A 25,357-nucleotide genomic window follows, 5' to 3' on the forward strand; every position below is an offset into this window, starting at 1 on the left:
GATTACAGGTGCCCACCATCATGCCCGGCTAATTTTTGTATTTTTAGTAGAGACAGAATCTCACCAGTTTGGCCAGGCTGGTCTCAAACTCCTAACCTCAGGTGATCCACGTGCCGTATCTCTTTTGTTTTTAATTAGCTGGGCATGGTGGTATGCACCTGAAGTCCCAGCTACTTGGGAGGCTGAGGTGGGAGGATTGCTTGAGCCCAGGAGTTCGAGGCTGCAGTGAGCCGTGATCACACCACCGCACTCCAGCCTGGGTGACAGAGAGAGACCCTATGTCAAAACAACGCATTGAGTGCTTGGAGTTCTCTGCATTCTTGGCAGCACCTCAAATCTGTGCTAGCACCTCAAATCTGTGCTAGAGAAGACCTGTAGCCCTAACTTCTCAAGAACTTTTTCTTTTTGCTTCTCTTAGCACCAAGTGTCTTTCGTGTGGAGGGAGCAGGGCTAATTCCGTTTCATTCTTACCCTAAGAGGGTAGACCTTTAGGTTTTCAGCTTAAGGTGGGAAGGGTTTTCTATAATGCTCCCCATTTTGGGCAGGACTGGCCCTGACTTCTGTCCCCCTGACCCCACAAGGCCACAGAATGAGAACCCAAGTTTGCTGGTTTTGGCAAATGCCCTCCAACAAAAGGGCACCTCCTGGGTGGCACAGCCGTGGGCTGGTGTGCCCCACCAGGGTGCAGCAGTGACATCAGTCCTGCCTCGGGGCACATGTCCCTTCCCGGTGACAGCAGGCTAGGTGCCTGGACCAGCCGTTTCCCTGAAGACAATGAAACACGCTGGGTGAAATATCCAAAGGCCAGGAACACTGAACAGCTGACAAGATAGCAGGTAATTAAATGCCAGGCCTCGTGCTGGAGGAAAACTGGACTCGGATACAAGGCCCTCCCATAGGGATCTGGAGAGCCTGGCTCTCAGCTCTGGCCTGGGGGAACTCAGACAGGGAGGGGCTCTGCGGATCAGCTGCCCCTAGGCAGTAACACTGAACCGCAGTACCCAGTGAAAAGAGATTGCAGGGCCCAGCGTGGTGGCTCACGCCTGTAATCTCAGCACTTTGGGAGGCCGAGGTGGGCGGATCTCTTGAGCTCAGGAGTTCAAGACCAGCCTGGCTAACACGGTGAGACCCTGTCCACTAAAAATACAAAAATTAGCTAGGCATGGTGGTGGGCACCTGTAATCACAGCTACTCGGGAGGCTGAGGCAGGAGAATCACTTGAATCCGGGAGGCAGAGGTTGCAGTGAGCCAAAATCGCACCACTGCACCCTATCCTGGGCAACAGAGTGAGACTCTGTCTCAAAAAAAAAAAAGGAGCGAGCCGGGGCGCAGTGGCTCACGCCTGTAATCCCAGCATTTTGAGAGGCCGAGGCGGGTGGATCACTTGAGGTCAGGAGTTCAGGACCAGCCTGGCCAACATGGTGCGACCTTGTCTACTAAAAATACAAAACTTAGCTGGGCATGGTGGCGGGTGCCTGTCATCCCAGCTACTCAGGAGGCTGAGGTAGGAGAATCGCTTGAACCCGGGAGGCAGAGGTTGCGGTGAGCCAAGATTGTGCCACTGCACTCCAGCCTGGGTGACAGAATGAGACTCTGTCTCAAAAAACAAACAAACAGAAAAGAGACTATAAACTCACACCAATCATTACCTCGTAAGTGCAGTTAGCTCAGGAAGTACAATATTTCCAAAAAGGTGACCACAGGGAGAAAAACATGAAGATAACCACCAGCTCAGACCCAGCCGGGGCTTGTGGCCACGCCCACCTGCTCCTGTGTGTCCTGGGCCTCGGGCAAGCCACTCATCCTCTCCCCACTGTTTCCAGTCTGTAAGCTGGGATTAGTGACGCTGCCTTCTCAGTTGTGGGAACCTAGAAGGCAGCAATGGGCCTCTCTCCCTAGGTTGCAACCCGGGGCTGGCACGTAGTAGATGTGTTTCCAGCTGCCACACACGCTACCTTACCAGGTGTCCCCAGGAGACAGGACAGGGTGATGGGCCCATTTCACAGGGGGAAAAACCGAGGCAAAGAAAGGCAGTGGAGACTCGTGCTTCTGCTTCAGTAGCTCCTGCCATGGACTTGACATGGGAACCCCCTCCCACAAGCTCTGTCCCCGGCACCCTCTGGCACTGTTAGCCAGCGGAATCCAGCTGTCACCACGGCCTGGTTCTTAGCACCCCTGGGAACTTTTAGAGCCTCTGGCCTGTGCTAACTGAGGTTGGGCAGCTGCTGGCCAGGGCCCTAGAGAGAGGGGTATCAGGTAGCTAGTGCTGAGTAACAAATAGCTCCAAACACATGACTTCACATTTCCTTAGTACTAAAGGGCCTGGTGGTACTGCTGCTCATTGCTAGGCCTGGCAAGTCCTGGCTGGGCTCACTCACACATCTGTGGGCAGCTGGGAGCTAGCTAGTCCAGGATGGCCTCAGCCAGGGTGACCCAGGCTCCATCGCCCTCTTGCCTTCCAGCAAAGCAGCCCAGCCCGTTCTTGTGCTATAGCAGGAGTCGGGGAGAGCAGGCAGAGGCACGCATGTCCCTGGAGGCTTAAGCTCAGAGCTGGGAATGTCATTGCTGTCACCTTTTATTGGCCACAGCAAGTCATAAGACAGGCTCAGATTGAAGGATGGGGAAGTAGACGCCACCTCTAGACAGGAGTTGGGGCAAAGTCACACGGCAAAGGGCGTGGTGATTCAGGGAGGAGTGGGGCATCGGGGACACGTTTGTAACTGATCTACCACAGAGGGGAGCCCCCCTTTGAGAAAGTGCTTGGTGGGCCTTGGTGCTTACGCAGCCACGGACCAACCTGCTAGATGGGGCCTTCAGTAGGGTGGCGGGACGTCAGTTTAGCCTCAGGATTCGACTCCGAGCCTCTTGCGAGGCCACGTCTTGGGCAGCATCGTAGCCCCGGCTGTGAGCACAGAGTGGCTCTTCCAGAAAGTTTGTTGAATGACTGACTGACCTAAGTCAGTCCCTGTGCCAGGCAGCCCAGAGGGACCAGCCCAGAGCCTCCTTCTCGGGGTGCAAGCCTGGCTTGGGATTGGGGGGTGTCTGCACTCGTGGAGCCCCCCATGCCTGCCGGGAGCCTGAAGACGCAGAGACCTCCTGCCTCGCCTCGCCCCCTCCGTGGGGACCCTCTTCCCCACACTCCTTGGTTCCTGTCGGAGCCAAGATGTGTCACCATGGAAACCGCTTGGCAAACGCTGGCAGGCAGAGGCGGCCAACAGCAGCTCTCCCGATCGAGCTCCGGGCGCCGGCTGGAGCAACGTCGCGGGACGGCATGAGCGAGCACACCCGGCCGTGTGTGACACGCGTGGGGACAGAGGCCGGGGCGGCTACGGGAGGGCGTGCGGGGAGGTCAGGGCGCCCCGGCGTGTGTGCGCCCACGTGTGCGCTCGTGCGTGTGGGTGTGTGCGCGCCTGTGCGTGTGCCAACAGTGCAGCCACATCGGAGCGCGTGTGCTCCGAGTGTGATGGCCGCGTGGGCCGGTGCAGGGTGTGTGTGGGGATGGGGGTGTCTGATTGGTGCTGTGACCTGCGGCAGCACAGCCGCCTGCGTTGAGCGCCCACGGTGGGCTGGACATTGCACTAGGTGCTGACAGGACCGGCAGAGGTGGCCACTGCCCTTGTCCCCAGCCTGCACTCCTGGGCGAAGGCTGACGCTGAACAGGTACTTGTAAGAGTCGCCGAAGTGCATGCCGGGAGGGTTCTGGGAAGAGGCAGCTGTGGGTCCTGAAGCCTAAATGTGGGGTGGGAGGCATCCAGGCTGCTGCTCCAGGCAGAGGGCACGGCCTGTGCAAAGGCCAGGAGACCAGGGAAGAAAGGACAGAGTCTGGAGCCCGGGAGAGGTGGCGAGGGGCCATAGCCCTGAAGGAGCTTCATCCTGGGGCTTCATCCGAGTTGAGGAGGCCCAGCTGGGGGTGCAGGGTGCCTCGTAGGCAGAGGGACCCCGGAGGTAGGAACTAGGGATGTGAGGCTGGGGCAGACAGAGCTGAGGGACGCAGCTCACAGCTGGCGGTAGTGAGATGTGGTCTTTGAAAGGCTTCCTGTTGGGGCAAGTGGCTTGGCAGGGGGTGTGTGGAAGCTGGGGAGTCTGTAGCCGGCCTGGGTGGGGCGGGCAGTTGAGAGAGATTTTGGAGGTTGACTAGATGCTCCTTGGTGACAGTGGCACTTGAAGAAGGAGGGCAGGGCTGGGATGATGTGGTTTCCTGGGATGGGAGGCGCTGAGAAGGTCTGGGTGCTCGTGGCTGTCTCACCAGGGGGCTGCTTCTGGAGCTCCCATTAACAGGCACTCGGCTCTCTGGGGACCTGCCTGGGTCTCCGGCCCCACAGGCTCCCCGAGCCCTGCCAGGCTGGGCGGGTGTGCAGCCCACCCAGCAGGCACTGGAGACCCCGGGAGACCCCGGATCCTGTAGGGCTTCTCCAGGTGCTTCCAGGAGCCCAGACATGCAGCCGCCCTGGGCCGCGCAGCCTCAAGAGGGAGCCGGGCACGTCCTTGGCACCCCAGCTTTCCTTGCTACCTGAGATCCCCTCTGTGGCTGGGGTTGCCGGAGATGCCCAAGGAGTAGGGGCTCCGTCCTCATTTTCACCCCCGACCCCAGCTCCGACTATGTGGGAGGCGGAGGTGATGGCTCAGGAAGGTCTTGGCTGCTTCAGGCCGGCTCTGGCCTCTTGGACGAAGCCGCTGGGCTGTGGCTTCAGCCTCCTCGTGCTGGCCACAGAGTTGGGGCCCCTCACGTGCCTCACAGGCCTGCCCAGCGCAGCCCATGCCCTCACTAGGGGCTCCTTCCCAGGGCACGACCCCGATGGATGCTGGGCCTCCCTGACGACCCTGCTGGTCAAGCCCGGGGCAGGCGTGTCTGAGGACTCCGAGGGGATTTCCATGGTCCGCGGTGTGGCCCTGGGTGGGCGCCCGGCCAAGTCACCAGACCCCAGGCCTTCGGGATCCCCGCATCCACCAATGGGGTGCTGACCCACAGGCGCCGGGCAGGGCGGCCTCCAGGTCAGAAACCTTCCAGGACCCTGAGCACCAACTGTTTGCTTCCCTGCCCACGGATGCCCCCTCGTGGCCAATCCCATCCATCTTAGAACTACGTTTCAGAGTTGAGGACGCAGGGCTGGAGCAGGGGCATGGCTGAGCTTGGTGCCACTCAGGCCCGAAAGCCCCAAGTCGGCCTGGCTAGCGTGCGCCTGGCCATGGGCACCATCAACACAGCTTTTGTTATTCATTATTATTTTTTGAGACGGGGTCTCACTCTTGCCCAGGCTGGAGTGCAGTGGTGCAATCATGGCTCACTGCAGCCTTGACCTCCCCGGCCTCTGGTGATCCTCCCACCTCAGCCTCCTAGGTGCATGCCACCACGCCCTCAGGTGATCCTCCCATCTCAGCCTCCCAGGTGCATGCCACCACGCCCGGCTAATTTTTTTTTAATTTTTGTAGAGATGGGGGTGTCTTGCTATCCTGCCCAGGCTGCTCTCAAACTCCTGGGCTCGAGAGATCCATCCGCCTTGGCCTCTCAAAGTGCTGGGATTACAGGCGTGAGCCACGGTGCCCAGCCAAGCCTTTGTTATTCTTGTTGTTGGGGTCCAACTGTGGGGGCTGTGGAGAAGTCTGCAGACAGCTCAGAGTCAAGACAGACCCCGACAGGGACAGGTGGTGCAGGGAGATGTCATCGGAGATTCGTCCCCACGTGCCTGGTCCGTGTGTCTTTTCCTGCTGGAGAAACTACATGTGGGGTTACTCCTGGGGCCCCTGACTGCACACAGCATGAGAGGGTAGGAGACGAGGATGGAGGGAGGAGGGAGATGGTGACAGAGAGAGAGAGACCAAGAACCCCAAGAGACAGAGACAGACAGACAGAGATACAAACTCAGAGAGAGAGAGAGAGAGAGAGACAGACAGACAGAGAGATGGACAGACGGCCCCTCCCTCCCAGTCCCCCAGCCTTGGCTGAGCCCATGGGGAGCCCGAACAGCGGAGGAGGGGTCCTGGGGGAGCGGGCTCAGGGCCCCAGTGTATGTGCTGGGGCTGTCACTTTGCACTGAGCGCGCCCCCAGCCCCAGCCGCCCTGGCTGCTCTCTGGAGGGAACAAGGGCTTTCAGAGCTGGGGACCCGACGTGAATACTAATCCGGAAGCTCAAAGGGCGGCCTCACAGGCTGGGCACAGGGAGGCTGGGCCGGGGCCAGGGCCAGCTGAGCCTGTCTGGGAGCTCGCCCTGCTTGGCCCCCCCGCCTGCAGTGGTGTGCTCTTCTTGCTGGGGAGCTCCTGTCTTCCCCTCAGGCCTGAGAGGGTCCCCAGCTACCCCAGGACAGGGTGGGGGGCGGGAACTGCAGCTCCAGGAGTCAGGGTCTCGTGTCCAGCATGAGATGACACCGGGTGGGCCCCCAGCACACGGTCCCTTGAAGAATGGCTGCCCAGGAGGCCTCAGGCCGATGCGAGGGTCCTTAGCTTTGCTTTGCGTTCCTACAGTGCTCCAGCGACAGCTCCAGGGAGGCCTGGGGAAATGGAGGCACGGGCAGGGAGCCCATGGCAGGGAAGAGGGCTTGACTGTACTCTGTGCTAGGACACCCCAAGTCCCGCAGGCAGTGCTGGGGTCCGGCCCCGTGCATCCTGCCTGGACCAGGATTCAGACCCCTTTGCCTCCTTCCTGGACATCATCTACTGCACCCAAGACTTCAGTGTCGGGCCATGGAAACCCCTGCTTGGGCCATACACGGCTCCCCTGCTTGTGTTCCGAGCCCCTTCACCCCCCAGCCCCTGGCCCTCAGCAACCCCCCTCCCCAGATGCGGCCTCATCTCTTCTCCAGCTTTTCTGACCCTGCCCCACTTCCTGCACCCATCTTTGCCCAGATCCCTGCACGCATTCTGTACAGGGAGGCCTGTGCTCGCACGGTTCCTTCCACCTGGCACACCCCCATCTCTGCCCTTGACCCGGGCTCATCTTGCTGTGCAGTGAAGCCAGCCTCAGAGCCGTCCTCCTCTGTCCCCTCAGCACTGTCTGCCTGCACCCTCGCCTGCTGGCCTTGGAGCAGGGCTGAGCTGCAGAGAGGCCAAGCCCCTGTTCTGTGGCTCGAGTTTGCTGGGTAAGCAGCTGCTGCTTCCCACGACTCCTTGTGCCAATGCCCCGGGAGAGTTTTCCTCTTCCTTATAAAACCCGTGTGAAGCATTTTCCTGTTTTCCAATGTGGATGAGTTTCCTGCGGCTGCCGTGACAAATGACCACAGCTGTGTGGCTTCAAACAGCACACATTCACTGTCAATTCTGGAGGGCAGTGGTCTGAAGTCAAGGCTGGGGCAGGGCCGAACTTCTGCAGAGGGCTCCAGGGGAAGGTCCTTCCTGCCTCTTCCCGCTTCTGGGGGCTCCAGGTGTCCTTGGCTTGTGGCTGCGCCACTCCCATCTCCGTCTTCTCCTCTGTGTCTCTGTGTCTTCAACTTTCTGTCTGTTTTTTGTTTTGTTTTGTTTTGTTTTGCTTTTTTTGAGACAGAGTCTGGCTCTGTCACCCAGGCTGGAGCGCAGTGGCACGATCTCGGCTCACTGCAAGCTCCGCCTCCCAGGTTCACGCCATTCTCCTGCCTCAGACTCCCGAGTAGCTGGGACTACAGGTGCCTGCCACCACGCCTGGCTAATTTTTTTATATTTTTAGTAGAGACGGGGTTTCACCGTGTTAGCCTCCCAAAGTGCTGGGATTAGAGACGTGAGCCACCACGCCCAGCTCTGTCTGTTTTTTACAATATTTTGTAGAGATGCTGCCCAGGCTGGTCTCCAACTCCTGGGCTCAAGTGATCCTCCCACCTCGGCTTCCCAAAGTGTTGGAGATTACAGGCGTGAGCCACCTCACCCAGCCTCTTTCTCTCTCTTTTTAAAAAATTGTTGGCTGGGTGTAGTGGCTCATGCCTATAATCCCAGCACTTTGGGAGGCCGAGGCGGGTGGATCACTTGAGGTCAGGAGTTTAAGACCAGCCTGGCCAACACAGTGAAACCCCATCTCTACTAAAAATACAAAAATTAGCTGGGCTTGGTGGCACGCGCCTATAATCCCAGCTACTCAGGAGGCTGAAGCAGGAGAATCGCTTGAACCTGGGAGGCAGAGGTTGCAGTGAGCCAAGATCACGCCATTGCACTCCAGCCTGGGCAACAGAGCGAGACTCCATCTCAAAAAAAAAAATTGTTATTATTTTTTACATTGTCTTGTTCCTCCCATGAGGAACCTCTTTCTGTCTCTTACAAGGTCACTTGCATTGGATTTAGGGCCCACCCTGACTCTGACCCAGGATGACCTCATCTTGAGATCCTTACTTTAACCATGTCTGCAACGACTTGGTTTCCAAATAAGGTCCCATTCTGATGGTGCAAGTAGACACATCTTTTGGGAGCCACTATTTAACCCACCCTGGGGAAACTGAGGCAGGGCAAGGTGAAGCAGCTTCCCCAGGCCACACAGCTCTCTTTTAACCCCAAGTCTGCCCGGGTCAGAGGATGGTGATGGGGTCAAAGGTGGGGGTGACCCCCTTTGTTCATCGCTGAAAGGACAGGGGTCCCCATATCATGGCCTCTTTCTAGAATAGACTCCGACGAGGTAGCTTCAACCAGAAAGGGGTGTGCAGTCTGCCGGTGGGAGACCAGCGTGTCCCGGGTGCAGTGTGGACAGGGCGTTGGCTGAGTGAAGCCTTGGCTGGCAGGGGCCAGGTCATCAGCAGGCTGCCTCTGTGTTTCGGGGGTCCTGGCACTGGGCATGGCGCCACCCAACTTGGGGCACCCAGGAGGGGCCCTACTCATCTGGGCTTCCAGTCTCCCGGGCTGACCCAACAGACAGAGGAGGAACTGCCACTCCGGGCTTGACGCATAATTGCTTTTTTTTTTTGAGATGGAGTCTCTGTCCCCCAGGCTGGAGTGCAGTGGCGCGATCTCGGCTCACTGCAAGCTCCGCCTCCCGGGTTCACGCCATTCTCCTGCCTCAGCCTCCCGAGTAGCTGGGACTACAGGCGCCCGCCACCACGCCCGGCTAATTTTTTGTATTTTTAGTAGAGACGGGGGTTTCACCGTGTTAGCCAGGATGGTCTTGATCTTCTGACCTCGTGATCCGCCCGCCTCGGCCTCCCAAAGTGCTGGGATTACAGGTTGAGCCACCGCACCTGGCCTCGATGCATAATTTCTTTTCCGGTGGCTATTCAGGGAGGGTCGTGGGGGTTGGAGGGAGGATATTCCACAACTTCTTTGTAATAAGCAGCTTTAGGACAGAACATTCAGGCCAGGCTCGGTGGCTCACGCCTGTAATCCCAGCAATTTGGGAGGCCAAGGCGGGTGGATCACCTGAAGTCAGGAGTTCGAGACCAGCCCGGCCAACATGGTGAAACCCTGTCCTTCCTAAAAATACAAAAATTAGCCGGGCGAGGTGACGGGCACCTGTAATCGCAGCTACTTGGGAGGCTGAGGCAGGAGAATCGCTTGAACCCAGGAAGTGGAGTTTGCAGTGAGCCGAGATCACACCACTGTACTCCAGCCTGGGCAACAGAGTGAGACTCCGTCTCAAAAAAAAGAAAGGCCGGGTGCGGTGGCTCATGCCTGTAATCCCAGCACTTTGGGAGGCCATGGCAGGCGGATCACGAGGTCAGGAGATCGAGACCATCCTGGCCAACACGGTGAAACCCCATCTCTACTAAAAATACAAAAATTAGCTGGGCATAATGGCAGGCGCCTGTAGTCCCAGCTACTCAGGAGGCTGAGGCAGGAGAATGGCGTGAACCCAGGAGGCGGAGCTTGCAGTGAGCCGAGATCACGCCACTGCACTCCAGCCTGCGTGACAGAGCGAGACTCCATCTCAAGAAAAAAAAAAAAAAAGAACATTCATCTTTTCTCAGGTTCTGGGTTCTCCATCCCCAACAGAAATAACCTGGAAAATCCCTGTGGCAACATGTGTGAAGAAGTGTAGCTTTGTGAGTCACAATCTATTTGTAGGAATTTATCCCAAGGTGAGGGGGACCAGATACCTGTACAAAGATCTGTGGAAACAAGATCATCTATCACAGTGATATATGCTAGTGAGACACCAGGAGAAACCAAAATGTCCCAAAGCGGGTGACAGATCCATGACACGGAGTCCAGCGCAGACCATCAGGGTGTGGAGACGGACTTCTGGCTACTGATGAGTGTGAAGTCACAGGCCGCCTGCAGAACGCAGTATGTGGCGTGAATCCCTTAAAATATGTATTTAGGCTGGGCACGGTGGCTCATACCGGTGATCTCAACATTTTGGGAGGCCGAGCTGGGAGGGTTGTTTGAGCCCAGGAGTTTGAGACCAGCTTGAGCAACATAGCGAGATCCCATCTCTACATAAAAGTTTCAAAATTAGCCAGGTGTGATGGCACGTACCTGTAGTCTCAGCTACTCAGGAGGCTGAGGGAGGAGGATTGCTGGAGTCTAGGAGGTCGAGGCTACAGTGACTCGCCTTTATACCAGTGCGTTCTAGCTTGGGCAACAGAGCAAGATCCTGTCTCAAAAAAACCTTTTTTTAAAATACATTTCAATGTGGAGGAGAAGGCGATCAGAAGGATGTTTGACAAGAAGGTGAGAGAGGTTACCTCTACACAGTTGGCTTATGGGGTCTTCTTTTTGTTTTTATTTTTCATAATTTTCCAAATTTTGCACACCGGACACCTAGTGTTATGTTGTTTTTTTCTCTCTTTTTTTTTTTGAAACAAAGTCTTGCTTTGTCACCCAGGCTGGAGTGCAGTGGCATAATCTCGGCTCACTGCAACCTCCCCCTCCCGGGTTCAAGTGATTCTCCTGCTTCAGCCTCCCGAGTAGCTGGGACTACAGGCACCAGCCACCACGCCCAGCTAATTTTTTTATTTTTAGTAGAGACGGGGTTTGACCATACTGGCCAGGCCGGTCTCGAACTCCTGACCTTGTGATCTGTCTGCCTCAGCCTCCCAAAGTGCTGGGATTACAGGCATGAGCCACCACGCCCAGCCGTGTTAATTCTTAAGGCTTAAAAAAATTCTTTGAGGCTGGGTGTGGTGGCTCACGCCTGTACTCCCAGCACTTTGAGAGGCCGAGGGGGGTGGATCATGAGGTCAAGAGTTTGATACCAGCCTGGCCAAGAAGGTGAAACCCCATCTCTATTAAAAATACAAAAATTAGCTGGACACAATGGTGGGTACCTGTAATCCCCACTATTCAGTCGGCTGAGGCAGAAGAATCACTTGAACCCCGGAGGTGGAGGTTGCAGTGAGCCCAGATTGCACCAGTACACTCCAGCCTGGGCGACAGAGCGAGACTCCATCTAAAAAAAAAAAAATTCTTTGCACTGGTGTGGGACGATGGTGACGAATCCCTCAGCCATCTGTGGGGCGCTGCTGAGGGCGTGGGGGGCATTTCTGCACGGTGAAGCAGAGCTGGTGGGAGGCTGCCCGAGGGAAGCTGGTGCTGGGAGGGTTTGCAGAGAGGAAAAGGGCAGTTTGTGGAAAAGGCCTCTGGGCTCTGTCTGGAGCCGTCATGCCGGCCTTCACGGCCAGGGCTGGGCTCGGTCATCCTTCCGCACTTAGAGTCCTTTCCATCTCCTGGTGGCTGGCACAGGGCCAGGGCTGCACTCACAGCTGGCCAGGGTAGGGCAGGGCGCCCGTCCTCAGGGCCACTGACTGTAGGGCTAACCTAGGGGCCTGGTTCACCCCTCTCACCTGGGGCTTCGCCTGATAAGCCTGGTTCACCCCCTCACCTGGCGCCTTGCCTGATAGCCTGGTTCACCCCTCTCACTTGGGGCCTCTCCTGGTGGCCTGGTTCACCTTCCTCACCTCATGGCGCTGGTTCACCCCTCTCACCTGGGGCCTTAACTGGTGGCCTGGTTCACCTCTTCACCTGGCGCCTTGCAGAGTAGCCTCGTTTACTCCTCTCACCTGGGGAGGCACGAACTGGCCCGGGCTGACTGACCTCCCTCACCTGTTTGGCTTTAGGCTCTGGGGCCCCCTGCCCGGGTGTTTCTGGGACGCTGGAGGGTCCCACGTGAGCTCCACCGCGGGCAGCTGGAGGGAGTGGGGCAGGACGCTGAGCGCCGGGAGGGGTGTGGCCCTCCTGTCCTGCCCGCAGCCCCACACCGGCCCCAGTCCCGCCCGCCTCGGTCCCTGCCCCGCGCGCTGACGTCACCGGGACCTCCCGATCCTCCCGGCCCAGGCCGAGCTGCCCACGCTGCTGCCCGGGGCTCGGTGCCCGGCGCGGCCTCTGCCGGCTCCGGCGGGCGCGGGACTGCGAGGTAGGGGGGCGCGCGGGGAAGACTCGGGGGCGCAGGGACCGAGAGGGACCTCCGTGCCGGGGCGGGTGGGTAGGGGCAGCTCCGGGTCCAGCCCGGCCCGCGCAGCAAGCCCCGAGGACGCCCGGGCGGCGGCGGCTACGAGCGCGCAGGGACCGCGGAGACGCGAAGGGCGCACTTGGCGACGGTTTGGTGCAGCGCCGCGCCGGGGTCCGCACAGCCCCGGCAGGTCCTGCAGAGGGAAGGCCGGGCCAGGGAAGGGCCACGCGCCCCCTCCCCGCCATCCTCTCCCAGGCCAGGGCGACCTGCGCGCTTCCCGATGGGAGCAAACTGGGGACGGGTCGGGAATCCAGGGCCAAGCGCCCGAAAGAAGGCGTTTCCGGGCTGGGGCGAGCCAGGTGGGTGCGGGACGTCCCCGGGGAACCTCCAGGGCGCGGAGAATCTCGTCGTGCCCAGGGCTCCCCGCAGCCTGTGTATGTGCCGGGGAGGGAGAAGGCTTCCTCCCCCAGGAGACTGAGGGAGAAGGCGGTGGATATGATCCCTGCAGGGATGTAAGACAGGTCTCAAAACCAGAAAAGTAAGGGAGGGGTGACAGAGAAATGGCAAACTTTACAAAGGACCGGGGAGGGCAGGGACGTGGGTCCTTTCTGCCCCCATCACGGGAGGGAAACACTTGGCAGAGGAGTTTGGGGTTCGCAGGTGAGGAGAGAGAACAGGAAGCCAAGAGTCTGGCCCGGAGGCCACTACCCCTGCGGTCTAAGCCCCCGGTTTCCCCTCCTAGCGAATGGAAACTGAGAGGTGAGAAACCCCCAAAACCATCCGTCCGTCTGGTTCTGCCTGAAGGTCTCCGCTGTCAGCTAATGAATAGCTCGATGCAGCTGCTGGGAGGTTTTGCAAAGCGCATTCAGAATAGCGAGAATCAGAGCATGGTTTCTTGCCCAAAGGCCAGGCATCTGCGTGGTCAGATGGGGGAGCGTGAGTGCCCGGAGCTGTGCGGTTTAGGGCAGCCTGACCTTGGATACCTGGTTACTGGGCCAGTCTGGCGGCCCTTGTTGCTTAGAGTGGCAGACCCTCCCTTGGGGGGGGGATGCGGACGTGCTCTTTTCCAGTCTTTGGACAAAAAAACGCAAGGGGAGGAGGAAGGAGAAGCGTCTGAGTTTACCCATGGTATTAATAGCAGCAGGGCTGGAACTCGGGTGCTCTGGGAGGGGAGACGTCCTGCCCTCTGTCCCCCTCAGAACATCCCTGCTCCAGGAGCAGCTGGGGTTCCAGTGTGAAGCGTGGCTTTGAAACCAGGCCCCGCTGGCCCCCAGCTGTGTCACCAGGGCCAAGTCACTTAACGTCTGAGCCTCAGTTTCCCCACCTGAAATACCGCAGTGGCACCTGCGGCTCCGTGTGTGGCTTGGAGGACGCAGGCACAGGACCTGTTGGCTGCTGTCATGACTGCAGTTAGCAGAGGAGGGGGACACACTGTGACAGGGCCCAAAGCACAGCGAGGAACCTCCGTCTGGGGGTCTCCTTTTTGGAGCATGGATGGGTTGGTGAGTGCCAGAGGGTGCTGCGAAGCTGACCCCCACTAAGGCGGCTCCCTCCCCGTGGGTACCCCCAGGGCTCACATGCAGCTCTGGCTCTCTCTGAGGAATGGTCTTGTGCAGACATGACCTGGCAGGATGGAAGGACTCAGCTGGCAGCTGACAGTGGGGACCGGGGTTTTCCTGAATGACCCACGAAGACGAATGTGGCCACAAGGCTTCTTGAGAGGAAATAGTGTCTGGGCAGACGTCATGCCCTGGATGCCCGAGAGCTGTACCCCTGTCAAGGGATGGAGGGAGCTAAGCATTCTCATTCCTAGCTTGGAGCCTGTCACACCATTCTCCAGTCTGCACTAGGAGGTGGCTGTGTTTTCGTGTGTGTGTGAGAGAGAGAGAGACAGACAGACAGACAGGGTCTTGCTCTGTCTTACAGGCTGGAATGCAGTGATGCAATCATAGCTCACCACAGCCTCGACCTCCAGGGCTAAAGCAATCCTCCCATCTCAGCCTCCCTAGTAGCTGGGACCACAGGCATGCACAACCATGCCCAGCTAATTTTTAAAATGTTTTGTAGAGACGGGGTTTTGCCATATTTCCCCAGGCTGGTCTCAAACTCCTGGACTCAAGCGATTGTCCCAGGAGGTGGCTATTTTTAGAGCTTGCCTCTCACGTCCTATTGATCTTCCAGCCGGGCTAGTCTGGAGCTGGCGTGGCCACTCCTTCCCGGGCGGCTCAGGTTGGCTGACGTTGGTGTTGTGTCTCTGGCTGGGTTTCCAATGTAGATGCTCTGAGTTACCCGCGTGCCCGCCACTGCTTGTGGGTGTGCAAACGGCCGTCTGTGGTTGTGGCTCCTCTGTGCATGTGCTCTGATCCCCTGGAAAACATGTCGCTGTGGCCCTTCCTGTTGCTCCCATTCGGTCCTCCCTGAATGACTTAGATGGGCCTGAGGTTGGCAGTTTGGGCCCAAGTCACACCTGGAACCAATGTGGTAGGGCTTGTGAACTTTTGGTAAAAAGAAGGCATTTCTCAGCCGGGTGTGGTGGCTCACCTCTGAAATCCCAGCGCTTTGGGAGGCCGAGGCAGGCAGATCACTTGAGGCCAGGAGTTCGACACTAGCCTGGCCAACATGGTGAAACCCTGTCTCTACTAAAGATACCAAAATTAGCCTGGCATGGTGGCATGTGTCTGTAGTCCCAGCTACTAGGGAGGCTGAGGCATGAGAATCGCTTGAACCTGGGAGGAGGAGGAGGTTGCAGTGAGCTGAGATTGCACCACTGCACTCCAGCCTGGGCGACAGAGGCCAAAAAAAAAGCATTTCTCATTTCCTGATGCTTTGCCTGGAGTAGGAGGGTTTGCTGGCAGGGAAGCCTCTGACCAGGGTTTCCGGGTGGTCAGGTGGGTGTGAGTGCTGGCAGGAAAGCCCCCCTCGAGAGTAGGGGAAGGTCCCTGTGTGAGGACTGGAGTCAGGGGTCTCTGTGCTGGGAGTCAAGATCCAGGTGAGCTGTGTAACCCTGGGCAAGTGGCTTCCCCTCTCTGAGCCTCAGTCTCCTGGGTTATGACACGGGTGAATCTCAGGATGGCTTTGGAGGTGGGACAAGGTGTTGCATCAGAAAGTGATTTTGGGCCGGGCGCGGTGGCTCACACATATAATCCCAGCACTTCGGGAGGCCGAGGCGGGTGGATCACAAGGTCAGGAGTCTGAGAACAGCTTGGCCAATATGTTGAAACCTCGTCTCTACTAAAAATACAAAAATAAGCTGGGTGTGGTGGTAAACGCCTGCAGTCCCAGCTATTCGGGAGGCTCAGGCAGTGAACCCAGGAGGCGGAGGTTGCAGTGAGCCGAGATTGCGCCACTGCACTCTAACCTGGGTGACAGAGCAAGGCTCCGTCTCAAAAAAAAAAAAAAGTGATTTTGGGGCTTTGCAGGGTGGCAGGCGCAAGAAGGGGAATGTTGGTCAGGGCTGGTCCAGGGTGCCCGCAGGTATTGCTATCTGTTTTACCATGTCATTCTCTGGAAAGCTGGGACACAGACCATCCTGGGCATCTGGAAGGCCCTGGGCTGCTCCAGAGAAATGATTGATAGGCCCCTGTCGACAGAACAAATCATTCTGAGCTGGCTGCGGCGCTAGGGGAATGATTTGGAGGTAACTGGGAGGTTATGGTGCTTGCCCCTCATGGGCGGCAGTGCTGGTGAGCGGAAGGTCTGGGAGCGAGAAGCCGGTGAGCAGGTCATGTCACCGGTACCCAGAAACTACAAAAATAAGCTGGTGAGTCTCCTGTGGCGTCAGGTGCTCCGAGGCCGGCTAAGTGCCTCCTCCTCCTACTTGGGCCAGCCAGGCTCCTGGAGGAAGACAGGTGGGACCACACCCATCTCACAGGGAGGACACAGTGGGGTTGAAAGAGGACCGAGCTTGGCCGGGCGTGGTGGCTCACGCCTGTAATCCCAACACTCTGAGAGGCCGAGGCGGGCGGATCATGAGGTCAGGAGATCGAGACCATCCTGGCTAACACGTGAAACCCCATCTCTACTAAAAATACAAAAAAAAATTAGCCGGGTGTGGTGGCAAGGGCCTTTAGTCCCAGCTATTCGGGAGGCTGAGGCAGGAGAATCGCTTTAACCCGGGAAGCGGAGGTTGCAGTGAGCCAAGATTGTGCCACTGCACTCCAGCCTGGGTGATAGAGTGAGGCTCCATCTCAAAAAATAAAAAATAAATAAAGAGGACCAAGCTCATGCCAGAGCCCCCGGAGTTGTTGAGGGCATTCCAGCTTCAGGGGTTTCCTGGGCGCCTCTTCCGTAGCGAGGTCCCCAGGAGTCCCCGAGGGGACTCTGAGAGGTTGCAGGGGGTGCTGCCTCCACAGGCTGACACCTGGCATGGCTAGGGCAGGAGATGGGCTTTGTGGAGCCCCGTACCCCACCCCTTGGCCACAAGCCCAGCAGCGGTTCCCCACCTCACTCAGAGCAAAGGTTAAAGCTCTTCCAACAGCCTCCCGGCTCCTGTGCGACGTGTCCCCATCTTCCCCCAATCTTGTCCCCTGTTCTTTCCCCCAATTCATTCCAGCCACAGTGGCCTCCTCCGGCTGTCCCCCGAGCCCCCAGACGTATCTGCTGCGGGCCTGTGTACACCACCTCTGTCTGGGACGGTCTGCCCCTCCTCCCCGCTGCCTCCTTGCTCAGAGATCCCACCTCAATGGAGCCCACTGTGATCACCCTCTCAGGAATGGGAGTGTGGGCCTGGCACGCCTGAGCCCTGCCCCGCTCTGCAGGGAGGTGTTTGTTTTGAGATGGAGTTTTTGCTCTTGTTGCCCAGGCCGGAGTGCAGTGGCGCCATTTCGGCTCACCGCAACCTCCGCCTCCCGAGTTTAAGCAATTCTTCTGTGTCAGCCTCCTGAGTAGCTGGGATTACAGGCATGCGCCACCACGCCCGGCTAATATTGTATTTTTAGGAGAGATGAGGTTTCTCCATGTTGGTCAGGCTGGTCTTGAACTCCTGACCTCAGGTGATTGCCTACCTCCCAAGGTGCTGGGATTACAGGTGTGAGCCACCGTGCCTGGTTGGTGGGTTTGTTGTTGTTGGACACAGGGTCTTGCTGTCATCCAGGCTGGAGTGCAGTGGTGCGATCACAGCTCACTGCAGCCTTGGACTCCTGGGCTGGAGACTTCCTCCGACCTCAGCCTCTCGAGTAACTGGGACCACAGATGTGTGCCACCACACCCAGCTAATTTTTTGTTTTGTTTTGTTTTGTTTTTTGAGATGGAGTCTTGCTCTGTGGCCCAGGCTGGAGTGCAGTGGCGCGATCTCCACTCACTGCAAGCTCCGCCTCCCGGGTTCACGCCATTCTCCTGCCTCAGCCTCCAGAGTAGCTAGGACTATAGGCGCCCGCCACCATGCCTGGCTAATTTTTTGTATTTTTAGTAGAGACAGGGTTTCACCGTGTTAGCCAGGATGGTCTCGATCTCCTGACCTCGTGATCCGCCCGCCTCGGCCTCCCAAAGTGCTGGGAATGCAGGCATGAGCCACTGCAGCCAGCCAGACTTTTCTTTTTCCAACAGGACCTGTCACCTTCTAACCTACCATGTATGCTCTTTACTTAGCACTTTTGCCACCTGCCTTCCTGCTGGAGCATCTAAACTCCATGGGGCCAGGGACCTCTGTGTTGTCCACTCATGTTGGAAAACCCCCAGCACAGGGCCCAGCACCCAGGAAGCCCTTGGCAGCTGATGTCACTGTCACGAGTCCGCTGAACTGGGCCACAGGGTGCCTGATGCAACACCGTTCCTGGACGTGTCTGTGAGGGTGCTCGAGATGACATTAGGATTAGGACGGTGGGTTCAGGAAGGTGGACTGCCCTCCCCAAGTGGCTGGGCACCTTCCAATCCCTCAAGACCCTGTATAGAACAGACGGCAGAGGGAGGAGGAGTTCACCCCTCATTTCCTGCCTTGCCGCTGGAGCTGGGACATGTCATCCTCTCTTGCCCTGGGACTGGATGTCCACCATCGGCTGCCCTGGTTCTCAGGCCTTCGGACCTGAGGTGAGTTTGAATCACGCCTCGGGCTTCCCTGGGTCTCTGGCTTGTAGGCAGCACACTGTAGGACTCCTCAGCTTCTGAGGCCTGTGAGCCAATTCTCATAATAAATCCTTATTTTATTTTCATAGAGTAGAGGTGAGGTCTATGTTGCCCAGGCTGGCCTTGGCCGCCCCTGCTCACGTGATCCTTCTGCCTCCCGAAGTACTGGGATTACAGGTGTGAGCCACCGTACCTGGTCATAATCCTATAAATATACATGTGAGATTATACTACATTAATATATTATCGTATATACTAAAATCTCATATATAATATATATTTATTTTTTTGAGATGAAGTCTCGCTCTGTCACTCAGGCTGGAGTGCAGTGGCGCGATCTCGGCTCGCTGCAACCTCTGTCTCCTGGATTCAAGCGATTCTCCTGCCTCAGCCTCCCGAGTAGCTGGGATTACAGGCATGTGCCACCACGCCTGGCTAATTTTTGTACTTTTAGTAGAAACAGGGTTTCACCATGTTGGCCAGGCTGGTCTCGAACTCCTGACCTCGAGTGATCCGCCTGCCTCGACTTCCCAAGGTGGTGGGATTCCAGGCGTGAGCCATCGCGTCCGGCCTATTATTTTATATATATTGGATAAATGAATGAACCCGTGCGTTCACCTGCCCTGGGACCCGCCCGGCCTCTTTTGGTACCACTGATCGTGTATCTCTCAGCTGCTTCTGGCTGACTTGGGTCTGTCCTCACGGCTCCTCCTTGCTCAGCCTCTGGCCCTCCTGCAAGACTTGCCCACTATGGCCCTTTCCATGGCCACAGGATCTGGTCCTGTCCATCATCTGTGCATCTGATGTTTCTTTCTTCCTTTATGGTCCAGAAGCGGGAATTCCACCCTGGTGTGAACCTGCCAGGACTGCCCTGTTCACTCCAAGAGTCCAGGAGTGAGACCCACGCTGGAGTGTGGTGGTGGGCATGGGGGTCTGGGCACAGGCTCGGTCTGCATAGAACCCAGGTGGTCCCGGCAAGGTGGGGCCCTGCTTCCCATGGTGATGGGAACCATGATGCTTGAAAATCTGCATGTTCAGGCCCATGTGGTGGCTCAGTCTTATAATCCCAGCACTTTGGGAGGCCAATAAGGGAGGATTGCTTGAGCCTCGGAGTTCAAGACCAACCTGGGCAATATAGTGAGACCCTTCTCTACAAAAAAAAAAAAAATTGTCTGGGCGTGTTGGTACATGTCTGTAGTCTCAGCTACTCAGGAGGCCAAGGCAGGAGGACTGCTTGAGCCCAGGAGTTGGAGGCTGCAGAGCTGAGTGCACCACAGCACTCCAGCCTGGGCAACACAGGGAGATCCTGTCTCATTTAAAAAAGAAAAAAAGGCCGGGCGCAGTGGCTCATGCCTATAATCCCAGCACTTTGGGAGTCCAAGGCAGATGGATCACTTGAGGTCAGGAGTTCGAGACCAGCCTGACTAACATGGTGAAACCCTGTCTCTACTAAAAATACAAAATTAGCCGGGCGTGGTGGCGGGCACCTGTAGGCCCAGCTACTCCGGAGGCTGAGGCAGGAGAATCACTTGAGCCCGGAGGTGGAGGTTGCAATGAGCCAAGATAGCGCCATTGGACTCCAGCCTGGGTGACAGAGTGAAACTGTCTTGGAAAAACAAAAAAAAAAGGAAATGGACATAACTATTATTAGAAAACAAAATCTGTGTGTTCCAACCCCCCCGCCCCGCCCCCCACAACCTCTGATTCTGGTGTGGCATGGTGTTGCTTAAGTTAGATTTAACCCTACTCCACCTCGGTTTCACCCTCTTGAAAATGGGGACAAAAACTGCACCCACTTCTCTGAGGGTTAAAGCAATGAAGCCCTGCCTGGAACACAGTGTGGTTTATGGCTCTTGATAGTCATTTTTTTTTTGTCTGTTTTTTTTAAGATGGAGTCTTGCTCTGTCACCCAGGCTGGAGTGCAGTGGCGCGATCTCGGCTCACTGCAAGCTCCGCCTCCCAGGTTCACACCATTCTCCTGCCTCAGCCTCCCAAGTAACTGGGACTACAAGTGCCTGCCACCACGCCCGGCTAATTTTTTTGTATTTTTAGTAGAGACGGCGTTTCACCATGTTAGCCAGGATGGTCTCGATCTCCTGACCTCGTGATCCACCCGCCTTGGCCTCCCAAAGTGCTGGGATTACAGGCGTGAGCCACCGTGCCTGGCCAATAGTCATTTTTATCTGCTGCTGATGACTTAGAACTTCCAGGGCTGGCCAGGTGTGGTGGCTCATGCCTGTAATCCCAGCACTTTGGGAGGCTGAGGTGGGCAGATCCCCTTGAGGTCAGGAGTTCAAGAGCAACCTGGCCAACATGGTGAAACCTTGTCTCCACTAAAAATACAAAAATTAGCTGGGCATGGTGGTGGGTGCCTGTAGTCCCAACTGCTTGGGAGGCTGAGGCAGGAGAATCGCTTGAACCCAGAAAGTGGAGGTTGCAGTGAGCAAAGATCATGCTACTGCACTCCAGCCTGGGGTAGAGGGAGACTCTGTCTCAAAAACAAAAACAAAAAACAAAAGCAAAAAACCTTGAGGGCTGGTGGGATCGTAAGCTGGTGTGATCTTTCTGCAAAGCAATTTGCAATACAAATCACCATCCTTTAAACATCCACATGTGGAATTTTCCCTTCTACGAGTCCATCTTGAGGAGATGGAAACACAGACTTATGTACAAAGATGTTCATTATGGCGTTTTTGGGCAGTGGTTGAAAGTAACATTTTTATTTATTTTTTATTTTTGAGACAGAGCCTCGCTGCAGTGCCCAAGCTGGAGTGCAATGGCGCGATCTCGGCTCACTGCAACCTCCGCCTCCCGGGTTCAAGTGATTCTTCTGCCTCTTGAGTAGCTGGAATTACAGGCATGCGCCACCACGCCCGGCTAATTTTTGTATTTTTAGTAGAGATGGGGTTTCACCGGATTAGCCAGGATGGTCTTGAACTCCTCACCTCGGGTGATCCACCAGCCTCGGCCTCCCAAAGTGCTGGGATTACAGGCGTGAGCTGCTGCGCCTGGCTCTATTTTTTATTTTTTAAAATAAATTTTAAATTTGTTGTTTTTTTGAGACAGGGTCTCACTCCCTCCTCCAGGCTGGAGTGCAGTGGCACGATCATGGCTCACTGCAGCCTTGACTTTCTGGGCTCAGGTGATCCTTCCACCTCAGCCTCCTGAGTTGCTGGGACTACAGGTGTGCGTCACCGTGCCCGGCTAATTTTTTGTGTTTTTAGTAGAGATGAGATTTTGCCATGTTGCCTGGGCTGGTCTTGAACTCCTAGGCTCAAGTGATCCACCCGCCTCAGCCTCCTAAAGTGCTGGGATTACAGGTGAGAGCCACCACACTCAGCCAAAAATAGCATTTTTGTAGAATGTTTAAGAATTTGGAAAATGCTCAAGATTTATGAAGCAAAAAGATACAGGATTATATATGCAGTTGGATCTTAAATTTGTAAAATGTATTTGGAGAAAGAAGTTATAGAAAGCTCCAGGCTGGCAGTGATCTCAGTGGAAATTCAGTACCAGCCCCTCCGCTACTCTAAGCCAGTACGTTCCTCTGGAAAAAAATATATTTGTGTATATTTGTGTGCACACATGTATATACAGCTGTGTCACATTTTCCCCAAAAGAAAATGTATAAATTACATATATCAAATTTATTTATGTATTCACATATACATAGGAATATGAGCACATATACATGTATTTTCCAGATGAATGTGTGAAACTGGAGTTAGTGGGCCAGGCGTGGTATGTATGCCCATGTTGCCACTACTCAGGAGGCTACTGTGAGCCATGATTGTGCCACCGTACTCCAGCCTGGGCACAGAGCTAGAACCATTCTGTTAAAAAAACAAAACAAAAAACAAGCAAAAAACAAGTAAAAAAACCAAACAGGCACGGTGGCTCATGCCTGTGATCCCAGCACTTTGGGAGGCAGAGGCAGTCGGATCACTTGAGGTCAGGAGTTTGAGACCAGCCTGGCCAACATGGTGAAACCCTGTTTCTACTAAGAACACAAAAATTAGCCTAGCATGGTGGGGGGCACCTGTAATCCCAGCCATTTGGGAGGCTGGGGCAGGAGAATTGCTTGAACCCGGGAGGTGGAGGTTGCAGTGAGCCCAGATCACGACACTGCATTCTAGCCTGGGCGACACAGCAAGACTCCATCTAAAAAACAAAAAGAAGTTGGGGGTGGGGGGGTCTGTATGCAGTGGCTGACGCACTTCGGGAGGTTGAGGAGAGAGGATTGCTTGAGCCCAGGAGTTTGAGACCAGCCTGGGCAACATAGTGAGACCCCCGTCTCTACAAAAAATACAAAAATTAGCAGGACATGGTACACACTTGTATTCCCAGCTACTTGGGAGGCTGAAGCAGGAGGATCGCTTGAGCTCAGGAGTTGGAGGCTGCAGTGAGCTATGATTGCGCCACTGCACTCCAGCCTGGACGACACAGCGAGACCCTATCTCTAAAAAAGAAATCAGGGTTAGTTAAAGAGAGAATAGGGCTGTTCATTCTCCCTGCAAAAACAAAGCTGTTTCTGGTTTTCCGGCTAGGACTGGCAGGTCTTGCAACTTGACGGTCTGTAGACAAATGGGTTTTGCGTGTCTAGCTCAGCTTTCTACAGGAAGCTTGTCCGAGGGCTGCTGATTCATAAGGGTCTATTCACACGTCCTTAGCTGCACCTGCCTGGCTGTATTATTTGTGCATCCCCCTTCTGTGGTTTCTGGTTCGTTTCTAGCCTCTCCCCACAACCACCCCTTTGCTTTTATCTGTTCTGCGAGGCTTCCCCTGCCCAGCCCACTCTCCATCCGCCCTGGCAGGTCTCACAGTCTCTGAACAGAGACATAAATGTAGCCCGGAACCAAGCGTGCGGTGACGACTCTCAGGCGTGTTCCTAAGTGTGGGGTTGCCTAGCTGCTGCTCCGGTCAGAGCATCTGTTTTGCAGGGCGGCTTTGTCATGGTTCTGCCAGCTCCACGCCCCCCACCGTCTCCTCCCTACCTGGTCCGTCCTGGGCGTTGAAATTCGCTGTTGCTTCTCCGCTTCTCCGTGTTTCGAGCTGGTGGGGTTTGGCACAAACGCCTGCCCTGACTGCTTCATCTGGATCTCGGGCCCTCACGTGTGTCCTGGGGACGTCTGGGTGCTGTTGGGGCTGTGTACCCCCGCCCCCCCCCAAACATATGCTTGCTGGGCGCACAGGGACCTGCTAGGAAAGCTTGTAATTGGGATGAAGAGCTGCCGTGATGGGAGTTCTTGGGTGTTGGGGGGTCCCTAGGTGATAGGGGCTCTGGGTGAGGAGGAACCCCAGATGATGGGGGCTCTGGGTAAGGAGGAACCCCAGGCGATGGGGGGACCCAGGTGAGGATGCACACTTAGTGATCATGCCGTGGAGAGGAGCATTTGGTTTCCACCTGGAGGGGCCCTTCTAGCTCTGCAGGGAGGGGAGGAGGTCTCTCTTGCCTCCAAGGCCTCTAGACAGAGTTGGCTGGTAAGAGGGAATGGAAGAATGGCCTTGGGGGCCCCTGCCCTTCTGTGGGGGCCCATGGACACATGTCCCTGCCCCTGCCGAGCGGGAGGTACTTCCCCATACCCAGTTCTGGATGAGGGAAGCTTCTGGAAGAGACTGTGACCGTCCCCTGGGTGGCCCATGGGACCCAACCTGCTAGAGAAGATGAAGTGGTTGAATGTGTACTTCCAACCTCGCTGGGTGGCAGTGCTGTGTCCTGGAGGGGCCAGGGCTCCCTCTGACACCCTCGTCCTCTGCAGAGCTTCTCCCCAGGCCTGGGCAGGAGCGGCCCATCCCTTGCCTGGGACATCGGGCCCTGTGTGCTCGGCAGTGAGGGGACCCCTGTTCGTGTCATCCACAGGGTGCTGTGGGCCCAGAAGCGCCCATGCCTGAGAGCGTCCAGGACCAGGCAGAGCTGGGCCTTGAGGGCCCTTGGACCAGTGTCTGTCTGCAGGGAGCCCCCGGTAGCCACTCGGATCAGCCCGAGGGAAGATTCTGGACAAGACCGTGGCCGTCCCCCAGGTGGCCCATGGACAGCAGCAGGGGCTCCCAGGAGTGGCCAGGCCCTGCCCGCCCACCATGCTGCAGTGTAGACCCGCACAGGAGTTCAGCTTCGGGCCCCGGGCCTTGAAGGACGCTCTGGTCTCCACTGACGCAGCCCTGCAGCAGCTGTATGTGTCCGCCTTCTCCCCTGCCGAGCGGCTCTTCCTGGCCGAGGCCTACAACCCACAGAGGACGCTCTTCTGCACCCTGCTCATCCGCACGGGCTTCGACTGGCTCCTGAGCCGACCCGAGGCCCCCGAGGACTTCCAGACCTTCCACGCCTCCCTGCAGCACCGGAAGCCCCGCCTGGCTCGGAAGCACATCTACCTACAGCCGATAGGTACGGGACACCTGCAGCCATCGGCACGCTCCTGGGGGACCAGCTTATATATAGCACAAGGGGGGGATGTCTGTGCATAGCCCCCAGGCAGGACTGAAATGAGGGAAGAGGGCCCTGGGTGTATGGGATGCCAGGGTGGAGGCAGGGAGGTCCTGGCTGGGCCAAGGCTTCCTTCCTCCCACCCCATCCTGACACGATGCTCAGACGGCCCAGGCTCTGGGACTGGTCCACATGCAGGTGTGGCCTCATCCAGATGTGCACGGTCCTGGCTACGCCTGTTGAAACTAGAGCCATCCCAGGCACTGTGCTGCGGGCTGTATACAGATCACGCCGGGTGTGGTGGTGCACACCTGTAATCCCAGTTATTCAGGAGGCTGAGGCAGGAGAATCGCTGGAACCTGGGAGACAGAGGTTGCAGTGAGCTGAGATCATGCCACTGCACTCCAGCCTGGGTGATGAAGTGAGACTGTCTCAAAAAAAAAAAAAGACCACTTTCTCTTTGGGGTGCCGAAATGAGGATCAGCCCATTTCGCAGGCAAGGAAATGGAAGCAGGGAGAGGTCCCTTGACCTGTGTGAGTGGCAGAGCTGGTCACTGGTAGGGACGGGACTGGAACGCAGGTCTGTTTGACCCTGGGGCTGGGG

General features: G+C 56.7%; 1 protein-coding gene across 8 annotated transcripts in view; it reads left to right on the forward strand.

The window, feature by feature from the left end:
• Positions 1-3,510: 3,510 nt before the first annotated feature.
• Positions 3,511-25,357, forward strand: part of AMZ1 (archaelysin family metallopeptidase 1) — a 47,538-nt gene continuing 25,691 nt past the window's right edge. For 7 of the 8 annotated variants that reach the window (XM_063815192.1, XM_063815197.1, XM_016957024.4 and 4 more), the window contains exons 1-2: positions 11,992-12,236; positions 24,193-24,714. In XM_063815192.1, coding sequence (XP_063671262.1) covers positions 24,411-24,714 — 304 coding nt within the window. In that variant the 5' untranslated portion in view covers positions 11,992-12,236; positions 24,193-24,410. Of the gene's footprint in view, positions 3,661-11,991; positions 12,237-24,192; positions 24,715-25,357 lie in introns of those variants that run through there. The other variant, XM_001139882.7, reaches the window with a different exon arrangement.

This window comes from Pan troglodytes, chromosome 6 (genome assembly GCF_028858775.2).
Source record: "Pan troglodytes isolate AG18354 chromosome 6, NHGRI_mPanTro3-v2.0_pri, whole genome shotgun sequence".
Taxonomy (NCBI): Eukaryota; Metazoa; Chordata; class Mammalia; order Primates; family Hominidae; genus Pan; species Pan troglodytes.